The following is a 13,630-nucleotide window of genomic DNA, read 5'->3' on the forward strand; positions in this document are numbered from 1 at the left end:
CTGCTCGGCTCTCCAGCCTCCCTGCCGGGGGGGGGGACAGACGCCACTGGGGTGGCCGGAGCCCAGGCCTGCTTCTTGTCTGACCCACGTGGATCTTCAGCTCCGGGCAGAGCATCTCAAATCCCAGCCAGATCCGTTTGGTCCTGGCAGAGAAATTTCCACCATGAACCGGTACTCAAGGAAAAAAAATCCTTAAGTTTTCTCAACCTATTTTGTTGAGAAATTCCTGCTCTTCAACTATTTCAGTGCTGTTTAGCACCAGGAAGGGTGACAAGGATCAACCCCTGACACGTGAAGCCCCGTGGAGACCTGTGACTTCATCCCTGAGAGCTGGGCATTCCTGCTTCCACTTGGAATGACAAAAAAGCTTTTGATTCAAATTCTCCCGAAGAAAGCATTAAAATAATCCCTTTTTACCTCAGTCTGAATAAATAATTCCAACAAAACCCGCCTATTTTGCATGATAAACTTTTTTAAACCAAAAACTTCCTGATACTGGTTGGATTTTCCCTTCCTCAATTTTTGTCCCCCCAAAATGCTGTGAAACCACCCTAATTTTGGGTAGTATCTCACTTGGATCAGAACTACATTCCCAAGGGCTTTTTGGGGGATCAGACTTACAGAACTTAAGCCCTTTGCTTTTCCTTTGACTCCACAGCAGCCTCTGCCCTCCGTATTGTTGAGCCCAGAATCCCGTGTTATTTCCAAGTGTTTCTTCCTATTTGGGAAGGACAGAACATTCCTGCTACATCCCCTGAAAGCCAAGACATGCTGTTTCTTAGCCCCAGCACTCAAACACAGAGGGACTGAGGGTTTCCAGTCCAATTCCTTGGGCTGGCAGCGCCGCTTCCGCTGTGCACCGGGAACAGCCTGCATCCGGAGGCTGCGGTCCCCGTGCCAGCCCCACGGCACGCTCTGCCTGCTGCTGGGATCTGCTGGCCCCAGCATGGAACTGCAATCACCTGTGGGAGAAGGGGAAGAGGTGGGAGATGGTTTTTGGAGGGTTTTCCCCACCATTTCAGTTCGGAAGAGGTTGGGAATGAGGATGAGATGATCCAGGCTGTCCCTGCCTCCACGCTCCGTCAGCTGCTAAAAGCTGCGTGTGTTTAACCTCAGCAGGAGGGAAAGAGCAGCATTCCCAAGGGCTGTTTGTGCCAGAGGATCTGAAATCGGGAGGGTTGAGGCCACCCCTGCAGGTCCAGCTGTCTGCAGGGGCTGAAGAAGCAGCTCAACCCTGGCACACCTGGATCCTTTTCCAGCAGCCACAGCCACCACAGCGGTGCCTGAAGTGATCCCCCCAAAGGAATTGTGAGACTGGACAGCCAGGGCCAGCTCCAGATGGAACAAAACCCCCCATTTCCCTCAGCACAGGGCTCTGGCAACCTTTGTGCCAGGAGGAGCCATGGTGGGAGTGCAAGGGACACCCAAATGTGGTTTTATTCCCAATTTGAAGCAAGGTACTCCCTAGGGAAGTGACAAGGTGAGCAGGGCCCGTTATCCCTTCCCATGGTGGCTATTAGGAACCCCACAGTACAAGAAACTCCAGGAAACTTCAGGAAGCTCTCCTCCTGGTGGATATCCAGCCCAGGAACACCAGCAGACCTCAGCTGGATCCACCTGGCCTGGTATGTGCTGCTCAGGAAAGGACAGTGCTCCATGTGCAGCCACAGAAGAGGGGAAAGACCAGGATCTAGACATGGAATACACTCAGCAGGTCAAAACTCAGCTCTGAAACAGGCACAAAATCCCTCCTGAGCCACCAGTGTCTTATTTTGATGGTGTTGCACACACACACAGTTTATGGCTGCTCACCTTCAAGAGGGGAATTTTTCAGCTCCACTTCCCAGTGCTAATGGTTAAGAAGGATTTTCACCCCTTGGCACGATTTGGGAGTAGATTTGAGACCCTGCAGTCACCTGGTTTCACTGCTCTCTTCTGTCCCAGGGGCTGAGAGCCAGGCTGAACCCCAGGATATTCCCTGGAGCCACACAGTGCCAGGAATTACATGACCAGAATTCCTAAAATTCAGGAGGTGTGGAGGCAAAAAAAAAAAAATCCATTAGGCATGAAAAGGCTGGACAACCAGCAATGGATCCTGGGTAGTTTAAAACTCCTGGCAAATAAACACCAGCAAGGATGAAGCAACAGTTTAAAAAATATTTCATTATTTTAAAATGAAAGCACATAGAGATTTCCATTTCCCACCACAAGAAGAAGTCCAGAACTTCCCAGTGCTGAGGCACTTTTATTTCCACAACTGCCTGGAGCAGCAATGATTCCCAGAACACCTCCCCAGTCAGGACAAGCAGGGGTAGATTTCGATGGTGTTGATCCTGAGGACAGTCTGGGGGTTTGCAATGACTGAAAAAAAAGGGAAAAGGGGGAAAAAAACGGATCAGGTAACAGCATAAACCTGGTGCCCACCTAGTGCCAGAGCTCCTGCTGGCAGACAGCAGCATTCCATGGGGATGCCAAGGGCAGCAAGTCCCAGAGGGCAGCCTGGTCAAGGCTTTACCATCCATCCCATATAAAAATAGCCATAATTCCTCCCTCTCTCAGAGAAGAAAGAGTCATTTGGCACTCAAAACCTGAGCAGGACCCTGTTTGGACTTGCTGGGAGCTGTGATGACACATCCAATGTTCAAGGCTTTGGGGAGAGACTGGAACTGCTTTCCTGCCCAGGAAGTTTAGGGAACACTGAGGGAATATTAAACCCTCTGTGGGCGCACCTGGGAGAGGGGCTCTGGGCACATGGAGAATGAGCCCCTTCCTCAGGTCCTTGTGCTGGGATACCTCCCCTCCCACAGGCAGCAGGGAAGGAAACGCGTCCTTTCCCCCTTACTTTTCTTCCTCTGGAAGTTGTGCCTCCTCCAGAAGCGCATGTTGACCTTGGGCCACGACTCCGTCTTCTCGATCACCGTGGCCTCCACACGGACCAGGTCCTTCCTTCAAAAGGAGGGGTAGGAGCACCAGGTTTTAGTTATTTACACCCTGTCACTGCCACTGCTAGGAATGAAGGGGCTGTTTTCAGGCTAACAGTGATTTATTGCTCGGATCAGCACCAATCTCAGAGGCTGTGAGATTTCAGAGGAGTGAGCATTTGGCCATAGCTCAAGAGCAGCCACAAGTTTCTTTGTTACAAGGTAATGTATGAACTTCCCAACTCAACAGACAGCTGCCACAGGGTTTATTTTACTTTTCTAAGGTATCACCTTCACTTACTTCTGCTGCACTGCACTGGATACTTTTATCCAACGGGTTTCTAACTCACAGGCACACATTTTTATTATAACTTTTAACAACTACACCCTTTATTAATAAACTCTTCACTGTCTTATCAGTACAGTTTCTCACTTACTTAAGGTATATTTTCACCTACAACTACAGAGATATAAGTTGATGATGTTTTGGTTTGTATTTTCACATCAATCTAAGCTTCTTTTAAGGCTGTAGATCAAATTTTTCAGTGTCTCTGGAAGTTTCTGTTTCTCTGATTCTCACAATGTCTTGCTCCTGGGCAGCAGGTTTCTGGGAGAAGAGACAAAGGGATAAACACATCCTGGGAATTCCAGATCCTCCGTGGGAGGAGGGCCACCTGCCCAGGCACAGCCAAAAGCCTCCAGGTGCTGTAGCTGGCTCAGGAGGTGTGACAGGTCACAACTTCCCTGTCATGTGAGGGATGAGATCATTCCATCAGAGCAGGGACCATCATTCCATCATCAGGGACCTGCAGGAACTTGTAAGACTGAGGCAAGACAAATTCCCCTGGCACCTCCAGGTGATCTCATGTGCCCTGCTTTGGTTTTGGCACAGGATGGGCCCATTCCTGCTCCTGGTCAGCAAGAAATCCTTCCTCCCCCTCTAAAGCATCACAGACAGCTGGAAGAAAATCTCACCTTGTTGGAAACGCTGCAACTTTCCCAATATTTTTTTTAATTAATTGTTTTAATGAACCCTAAGCAATTTTCCACTGTAGCCAGCGTTTAGCAAGGCTTGCCATAAAGCTGCTGCTGCTGCTGTGGGAACACACTTTTGGGGAAAATCACAGAAAATGACTAAGTTTTGCTATAACAACTGTAATCAACCTTGAGATGCTTCAAGGGTCTCAGAAGGTGAGAAGCCCCAGGCAGGATCCAGACAGGAGCTGTGCATAGGGGGTTTTTAGTCAGCAGCCACAGGGAAGGAGGAGGAGCTGCTCTTCCAAGCACAGCACTCCAGAATTCCATTAAAAGCTCGTTAAGTTTGCCACAGGAAGACATTTAAAGACCATTTTGCTGACAAACGGCTCTGTCTGCACTTGAGGGGGGCAGAGGGGGAAGCCCATCCAGCTGAAATTGTTCCAGCAAGGTCACTGGGAGGCCAAAGGCTTCAGACAGCCACCATCTCTTAAAATCCACCCTGGGGGTGTGATTAAATCAGAGATTGTATCCCGGAGGATACTGATTTATCTGCGGTTAGTGACCAGCCCAGAAGCAAAGAGATTTAAAATAATACAGATTTGAAGAAACCACTGTGTGACCCCGACATCCCAGCTCCAGGATTTGCTCCAGATCCAGCACCACTGAACCACACACAAACCCTGCGACCCTGAGGGAGGAGAAACCAGAAAGCAAACTGCACTCCAGCCGTGGTTTACCACTAATCTGGGACTGAACTTTCTGGATTCAAGGCCCTGATGGGTTCTCTGTGGGACTCAGCTCTAGGAACTGCTGGCAGGAGGCTGAAGCACAACAGAAACCAACTTGCTGGAGAAGAGCTCGTGGGCAGGACAAGTTCTCAGCAAAACAGAGCCCAAGGAAAAAACAAAAATAAAAAATCTCTATCAAACGTTTTAGGTATGACTGGAATGTCCATAAAAAGAAGAAGGGGGTCACACATTTCCCAGAGCCCGACACAGCTGGGCCTGCTGCCTCCAGCAGCAAAATGTTCCACGGATTGGATTTTTGCAGGAGGTGAGAAAAACTCAGGCTGGAGCCTCATGGATCTGAGCTGGGCTGAAAGGTGCTGTCAAGAGGCAGCAAAAAAAGATCCAGGCAAGCTCCAAGCCCAGAGGATGCTAACTCTTGGCTCACAGCTCCAGCTGCCAGGACTGAATCCCAGCCCAGCTGCGCAGCTCCAAAGCCTTTGGCACTTCCACTGCAAAAAGGGGCAGGTAGCAGGAGAAACAGCGAGCTTTCCTAGAGGGAAAATTCCCATCAGCTCTGTTTTGTCTAGAAATAAGCCAAACTTTCCCTGCACTCGTGCCCAAGGGTTGGCTCCAGCCCTTGTGCCAGCCGGGGCTGGCAGCGACTTGGACAAACACGGAGCCCAATGGATTCCAGGGCAGGAGCCAGCCAGAAGCTCCCAGAATAGCCTCCAGCATGCACATGGGGTGTGTTAGGATTTCAACAAGTGTCATCCTGTGAGGTATCAGAGGAACAAAGCCTGTCCAGCTGTCCCAAACAGGACGTGTTTGGGAGCCCACAGGAAGCGGCTCCGGTGAAGCGTCCCGGGCTGCGAGCGCTCGCTGGGTGTTTATTTAGACAGCAACAGGAACACAGAACTGCCTCTCTTCTCATCCAGCCTCTCCTCTCCTCCCCAAAATGTCTGTGGGGTAGGGGACTGTGTGAGAGGCCTGCAGTGCACGTTGCTGGTGACACCCATTCCCCTTCCCCTCCTTCTCCTTTTCCTCATCCCATATGGGAGAGCTGGGATTTGGGTGGTTCCCTGCAGCTCGGAGGGTGATGGCATCTCCCCCTCAGCCTTCACTCTCTCCCTGGCCAGCCTCTTCCTCCTCCCAGTGACTCCCTTCAGCCACAGGCCCTGCAGGCCAGGCCAGATGTGCAGCCTGGTCTGCCTCAAGCAGCTGCCAACACTTCCCACACCCTCAAAGCACCTTGCAGGAGCCAACAGCTGGTTTTCTCCCTGTCCTCCAGCTCCCGGCTGTGCCCTGCCAGATCCAGCACAAAAGAGCTGCCAACAACCACCCCAGGGCTCCTGGATCAGCTGGGCAAGGAAGCTGCTCCTCAGCTGCCCGACATGGCACATCCCAAAACTAAAAGTCCCTTTCTAGTCCTAAAAAATGATATTTCCCCTTCCTAAAGCCTTCCCCACAGGCAGTATCTGGCAGCAACAGAGAGTCCTGATGATCTGGAATTCCAGATCCACTTCCAGTGCTGCTACAAGGACTGGCAGCTCCCAAAATCCTGTCCAACACAGGGACCCGAGGCAGGTACCACCAGTGCTACTCAAGCCATGTTATCACCGCACAAATAATTCCCAAACAGCACCAGCAGTAACGCCTGGCCCTTCCTTTTGGGAAGGAGGAGGCTGAGGAACCAGGGGCTCAGCACAACAAGTCCTACAGCAGTGGGATGGAGGCAGTGCCAAGGGATCAACTTCTCCCAAGTTCTGTGCCTGCTGGATTATGTGATTAAGAAGAAGGGAAAAATGAGGAGCACTGAAATTAGGGTTAAGGCTTGATGGAGTAAGTCAATGGCAAAGGGAAAAGGGTTAAAAACCCAACTCAAGGGACCAAGGAAAAGGATTTCTGGCTTATTTCAAGATGACTACCACCAAAATCAGGGTAAGAGGGGAGAGATGTTGAAGAGCAACATGTCCTGCTAGTTTGTGCAAGGAGGAAAAGATCCAGAACTGAGACCTGCTGCCCTCCCAGCACTGGGGTGGGGGAGACTCAGCAGAGGCTGATGAGCTGTTTTACTGCTGATTCTTTCAAAAGCCACGAGGCTTGGATCAAAGTCAGTGCTGATAAATCCCAGTTTTGGGGACTGCAGAGCCCTGAAGCCACCATTAAGTACAAAAATGTCATATAATTCCTTTATGAAGCATCTTACCCCAGCAGCGGCCTTCCAACCAGCGTGAAGTCATCGGCACCAACCAGCAAAACCTGGGGGAAATAAATCAGGCACAAATCACTGCTCATTGTCCTGGCAGAAATGCAAACAAGGCCTTTCAAATTCTACAGCCATAAAGGAGTCAAACTGCTTCAAAGCAGGCCTTCCCACATTTCAAACCTGACACTAACTGGAGGGGTAGTGAGGAAAGCTGCTAACAGGCTGCAGACAGAGCCATTACTCTTCCCGAGAGCTCTTCCCACTCAAACAGGCTGCAGAAGTATCTTTCTCCATGATCAGAACACACTGAACCTCTCTGTCCTGGCTTACCAGCAGCCATAAAAAAAATATGAAAAGCAATCAGGGAAGAAGAATAACCTGCCTCGTGTGGGATCTGGACAAATGGCAGCTCCTAAACTGCTGGATTTTTACAGCAATTGCTACAAATCCCAGTGGAGAAACGATTCCCTCGTTCTCCTCAGTAAGGCCTCCAGATGGGGAATAAAGAAATGAACATCTGGGGGTTCACCAGCCCCTGCTGTTTTGGGACATTTCAGCCACATCTAAAGGAACAGGCAGGATAAGAGAGGATACAGCAGGAAGAGGCTGCATTTCACTGAAATCATCGAATTGGAGGAAACCTTCAAGGTCATGGAGTCCAACCATCAAACCCCCAGCACTACCATAATCTTCCCTAAGCCATGTCCCCCAAGTGCCACATCCAGAGCCATTTCTCCCAGGGCTGCCTCGCAAATCCTCTGGCAGAACTTAAAAACCACACAGAAATGATCATGAGAAGTCCTGGCTTTTGTTTTAGACAGAAAAAAAAACCAAACAAAAAACTGAAGGGTTCTGGTGTTCGGGCAAATTTTCTCCTTTCACTCCCATCTAGATCTTTGCATTGTGAGCTAGCTACACCACAGCAATCCCCCCTCTCTGCTGCACACAGGGATGTGGGACACAGCTGAGGATATCCCTAAAAAGCTGCTTCAAAACTGGGCTTCAGAGCGATGGACACGCACAACAACTCCACTGCTCTCCCTAATTACTTGCTTAGCTCTAACAAACAACACGAAGGTGAAGCCAACAGAATCCCACTGCACAATATTTCCCTTCAGTCTGGATTAATGAGCCTCTGCAAGTCCCTGCTGCTTGTCCGAGGCTGAGGATAAAGATATTAATTGGATCTTGGCAATTCTCCCCTCTGTGCCCCATCCCTCTGCCTCCACCCGGCCCTGCACGATAAGGATCTTGCAGGGCCCTGAGGAGTTTACAATCCCTCTGGGAGACCTGCAAGGATTTAAGAGGTTGGACTCGATGATCTTAGAGGTCTTTTCCAGCCTAAATGATTCTGTGATCCAGGGTGCTGGAGTCTCAAGGCAAACACAGGCTTTTGCTGCCGGCTCTGGAAACAACAACTGTCATTTTCTTTTTTTGGAAGGAGTTAGAACAACAAAAATCTGTCTCCCCACAGAGTCTGGCAAGACTCACTCCAGCCCTGTTGAACAGAAATCACAATAATATCTGAAACTGGAACAAAACTAAGGGAATTGGAACAAAACAAAGGGCTGGAACGGAGGTGGGAGACCCCCGGGAGCACTTTGGGACGCGGCGATAAAACCGGCGATGGGTTTTGCCTCCAGCAACGTTTGCAGGGAATCTGCTCTGCTTTTTTCACCTTTTCCATGCGGATCCGGTCTCCACACTCAGCCTCCAGCACATTGTCCATCATGATGAGGTCCTCGCTGGTGATTTTCCACTGCTTGCTGGCAAAGTGCACGACGGCGAAGAGGCGCCCGTAGTGCCCCGCCGAGATCAGCCCGTTCACCTTCCGCACCACTTCTGCTGGCAAACAGCGGGCCAGGATCAGGGCAGCACAGCCTGAGAGCTGGGAAGGGCTGGGAAAACTCACCCAGCCACCCTGCTCTCCCCCCAGCACTCTTATCTCCTGGGAATCTTTAAGCAAGGATCAACAGCAGCGTTGCTTCCCAGATGTGTGAGCCTCCCTTTCTTCAAATTAATGATTTATTTGTATTTTAGGTGCTGGCAAAGCCACGCAGAAGTAAACATCTTGTATACACTGTGCAGCTTCTCTACACTGCTGACTCTCAGCCCATTCCTCAGGCAGCCCAAAATACACTGTACTTGGATAAAAAGCATTCCAGAAAAGAGCTCTTGTGCATGCACCCCGTGTTTGGTGGAAATTCCCTCCATTTCCAAGTCATATGCAAACAGCCTAGGGCTCTGAGCGGTGCCTAAGGCACAGAGGAACATCGGGAAGAGCTTGGCAGAGTACCAGGGAAAGCCTGGCCCCAGAACTTGTACCTGCAGCAAGGACAAGAGAGAGCTGTCCCTCGCTCTGTCCCAGAAAAACCTCTTCCCACGTGCATGCAGAGTGGTGCCAGGAGCAGGACAGACCCCAGAGACCAGGTCCTGCACATGGACAAACTCCATTCCCTGTGATCAGCCTCCTGGGCAGTGAATCCAACCCCGGTTTTTATGGGAACACTGAAAGGTGTTGCTCCCTGACACCATCCATCTGCCAAACAGCAGCTTCCCACCCTCCCGAGCTGCTCAGAAAAACACATTAAAAAGTGGCTGAATCATTTTTGTTTTGTTTTTTTTTTTTTTCTTGGAATGCAAACAGAATATCCCTTTGGGACAGACAGGAATCCAGCAGCCAGGCAAACCCAACCCAATCCTTACAGGAATGCTTGGAAAAGGTCCAAGCTTCAAGCCCCGGGATTCAAACTTCAAGGTACAGGTAGGAACACAAATTATTTGCAGGGCAGGAGCTGCTGCAATTCCCACCAGCACAAAGAGTTGTTGATAACTCTTCCAACACCTCCAAGTGCCAGGAAACATCAAGTGATTGCTGGCTTGGATCTCAGCACCATGTGGAGAGACCCATCCTAAAATATCCGGGGCTGTTTCCATGGCCAGCAGGAGGCAGGAGGCAGAACTGGAGAGCTCCTGCTGCTGTTCCCTTTGGATGAGCACAGCCAGGAGCCAAGGATGCAATGCTCGGCAGCAGCGGGAGGCAATGGCATGGGAGCAGTTTGTGGTTCACTGCTGGGTTATTTCTCACACAGGGACAGGCACCCATCTGTCACCTGAGCGATTATCGATACTTGACTTTTCATCACGGAGCAGAGAAAAAGCAGGATCACAACAGGCCAGCAGGAGATGTGGAGCAGGAGGCTCTCTCCAAAGCACACCCCTCAGCCCAGGGACACGCTCCAGCCACGTGATGGGGGACATCTGCAGGGAGGTGAGCTCAACTCTTCTTGTCAACCTCGTCACCCAGCCCAGAGCAGCGAGTGCCACGTCTGGTCATTCCTTGCACAACCCCAGGGGTGGAGACTCCAAACCTCCCTGGGCAAACCCCTTCCAGGAAAAAATTCCTCCTGATGTCCAACTTGCCTCTTCCCAGCTTGAGGCCATTTCCTGTCACCCAGCAGTCCTGACAAGCTGAGGGGACAGGGACACGACCCCCAGCGTTCTGTCACGCTGCGTCCCACCTCTGCAGGTCTGTCCTGTGCCCACCATCCAACTGCTCCTGCTGGCTGGGTGCTCTGTTTCATGCACCAAAACACAGCAGTTCTCCGTGTGCCCACCATCCAACTGCTCCTGCTGGCGTCGATTTAGCCAGTGAATGGAAAAGAACTCGTTCCTCCTGCCCAAAACGCTTCTCTCATGCTTTAATTGTTTTAATACAGTGTTTCATGCCACACATCGCATCAGGCAAGGCTCCTCTGCCCTAAACTAAGGAGAAAGCACGTTTTACCCAAATCTCCCAAACCTGGAGAGCAGCTGGAGCACAATTCCAGCGACGCTAAAACACGTGAGAAGTGAAATTTAAAATTAAAAAAAAGAAGTGAAGAACACAAACTTCCAGCTGAAGACGTTTCTGCTCAATCAGGCCTCGAGGCAGCAGTGCTGGAAGACCAGATTTGACACCTTTACCTGCATGATACTTGGCTTCTTCCACAGGATCTGGAAGTTTCACTTCAGGCCACGGGGGTGAAGTCAGGGAAGTTTTGGCAACAAGTCTGTGAAGGACAAGGTAAAATTCACTGCAGCAAACAGATACTGCCAAGAGATGGAGAACAGGGAGAGGGAGGAAGGAGAAAGGAGATGGAGCAGAACAGGATATTACTCACAAACACCCCACCAAAAAGGCATCAGATTGCAGTTAACAGTTAGGAAAGAATCTACAATAGCACAAAAGCAATCTTAGATATAAAGAGGAGGGAGATTTGCCTTGGAAAACTCCACGAGATGAACATGAAAGGTGGTGGTTTCCGAAATCTGAAAATTTAGTGGATTTTGTCAACGCCATCCCAAAATAAAAAGCAAATACCATCCCCCTCAGCAGTGGGCAGTCCAGGTTTTCCTGCATGCAGAAATCCACACTTTGCCTAAGCAGCATGGGATGCACCAAATGCATAGAACATTCAGGAATAAACATGAGACGTGGTGGAAAAAAGCAAAATGGACTCAAAATCCTTTGCAATAATTGATTTACTCTGTAACCCCGAGGCAAACATCCCAAAGGGCTTTAATTCAATAGGAACTCCAAGCACCTCTGTGTACACAACCACAGGCACCGAGGCCTCAGGGGCTTTAGTGAGGATTTAGGGTGCTGCATCACCCAGGCAGGGATCCGAGATCTCTGATCCTCGAGGATGAGCAGGAAGAGGGAACAGTACATCCTGCCATCCTCCCCGGCAGGAGCTCTCTGCTCCTGCAGTGTCCCCTCCTGGTCACAGGCAGCAGCAGCTCCTCAGTCCCGCAGGAGATCCCAGCACGGGGAATGGAATAAAGGCACAACAAGAGGTGCCAAAGGGCTGGAAAAAGCAAAGCCTGAAGGTGCCATTGGAAGAGGAGTCACAGGATTCCTGCATGGTTTGCCTTGGAAGGGATGTTAAAGCTCATCCAGTCACAACCCAAGGCAGGGACAATTTCCACCAGACCAGGTTGCTCCAAGCCCTGTTCCACCAGGCCTTGAGCGTTTTCAGGGATGGGAGAAAAAAAAACCCCAAAAAATGAAGGGAAGCATCCTTCTGGGAAAGGGGACTGAAGGCAGGCAGAGTCCAAAACACTGGGGAGTGACCAAGTCTCCCTCCCAGAGGAAAACCAGCTGCTCTCCCAGCCTGGAAGCAGGCCAGCATTCCAGGGGGAAGAGGCAAAGTGATGGATGTGTGACATTACCCTGGCTGTGGGGATGAGCTCTGGGAACTCCGGTGCCGCACCGCAGCCGAAAGCAGCGAGGCTGAAAGGGAGAAAAAAGAGAATTAATCACAGGCAGCAGCTGCTGGGCTTCTGCAGAATTCCAGAATCATTCAGGCTGGAAAAGCCCTCCTAGACCATAGAGTCCAACCTGTCACTGGCCACCACACTGTCACCCACCCCAGAGCACGGAGTGCCATGTCCAGGCATTCCTGGGACACCTCCAGGGATGGGGACTCCAGCACCTCCGTGGGCACCCCCTTCCCAGCCTGGGAAGGAGACTGATAAAGTCCCCGCTCCCTCCTATCCACTGGATTTTGCTGAAGGGTTTATGCCAAGGTGGAGAGAACTGTGTAAAGCTCATTCTCCCTTTTGTTAACACTCCCTGACTCTCGGGCTGCTCAGAGGCTGATGCTGGGAAAGACCCGGGTCCCTTCCACCTCTGGGAAGAGCTCCAGGGCCCATCCTGCAGGTGCTGGGCAGGGACACCGAGGGGCCAGGAGGCAGCAGTGGGGACCCTGACTACTGCCAGCCCCCTTCCTTCCCTCCTCCCATGCCAGCAGCAGGCAGAGCACAGCCCTTCCATCCTTCCTTTCCTCCCAGCGGCTGGCAGAGCCTCTTCCTTCCTTCCTTCCCAGCAGGAGCAGGCAGAGCTCCTTCCTCTCCTTCCCTGCCTCCATCCCAGCAGAGCATTTTCCTTTCCTTCTTCCCTTCCTTCCCCCCCCAGCAGCAGCAATAGCCCAGTCCGTCCGTCCATCCGTCCATCCATCCATTCTTCCTTTCCAGCAGCAATCAGAGCTCCTTCTTCTTCTTCCTTCCCCACTTCCCAGCAGCAGGCAGAGCTCCTTCCTCTCCTTCCCTGCTTCCATCCCAGCAGCAGACAGAGCATTTTCCTTTCCTTCTTTCCTTCCTTTCCCCCCAGCAGCAGCAATAGCCCAGTCCGTCCATCCATCCATTCTTCCTTTCCAGCAGCAATCAGAGCTCCTTCCTCTCCTCCATCCCAGTAGCAGACAGAGCATTTTCCTTTCCTTCTTTCCTTCCTTCTTTCCCCCACAGCAGCAGCAACAGCCCAGTCCATCTGTCCATCCGTCCATCCATCCATTCTTCCTTTCCAGCAGCAATCAGAGCTCCTTCCTTTACTTCCTTCCCCACTTCCCAGCAGCAGCAGCAGGCAGAGCTCCTTCCTCTCCTTCCCTGCCTCCATCCCAGCAGCAGACAGAGCATTTTCCTTTCCTTCCTTCTTTCCCCCCCAGGCAGCTGCAATAGCCCAGTCCGTCTGTCCATCCGTCCGTCCATCCATTCTTCCTTTCCAGCAGCAATCTGAGCTCCTTCTTCTTTTTCCTTCCCCACTTCCCAGCAGCAGCAGGCAGAGCTCCTTCCTTTCCTTCCCCCTAGCGTTCCCTCCCAGCGGCAGGGGCAGAGATAGTTCCTGCCCGTTCCCGGTTCCCGGTTCCCGTTCCCGTTCCGCGCTCACCTCCCGCCCGCCGCGCTCGCGCCGCCGCCATCGCGGTGACCTCGCGCCGGACGCGGAACCGCGGGGGCGGGGCCTGGCGCGCGGGGTGGGC

The 13,630-nt window shown here is 51.5% G+C and overlaps 1 protein-coding gene across 1 annotated transcript; it reads right to left on the reverse strand.

Moving 5' to 3' along the window:
• Nucleotides 1-2,143: 2,143 nt before the first annotated feature.
• Nucleotides 2,144-13,609, reverse strand: MRPL21 (mitochondrial ribosomal protein L21). Its single transcript, XM_038138281.1, has 7 exons — nucleotides 13,540-13,609; nucleotides 12,048-12,108; nucleotides 10,800-10,885; nucleotides 8,512-8,675; nucleotides 6,834-6,886; nucleotides 2,843-2,946; nucleotides 2,144-2,361 (listed from the first exon to the last, which is right to left on the reverse strand). The coding sequence occupies exons 1-7, from the start codon at nucleotides 13,568-13,570 to the stop codon at nucleotides 2,297-2,299; spliced, it is 564 nt and encodes a 187-aa protein (XP_037994209.1). The 5' UTR covers nucleotides 13,571-13,609; the 3' UTR covers nucleotides 2,144-2,296.
• Nucleotides 13,610-13,630: the final 21 nt, after the last annotated feature.

Source organism: Motacilla alba, chromosome 5 (assembly GCF_015832195.1).
Source record: "Motacilla alba alba isolate MOTALB_02 chromosome 5, Motacilla_alba_V1.0_pri, whole genome shotgun sequence".
NCBI lineage: Eukaryota > Metazoa > Chordata > Aves > Passeriformes > Motacillidae > Motacilla > Motacilla alba.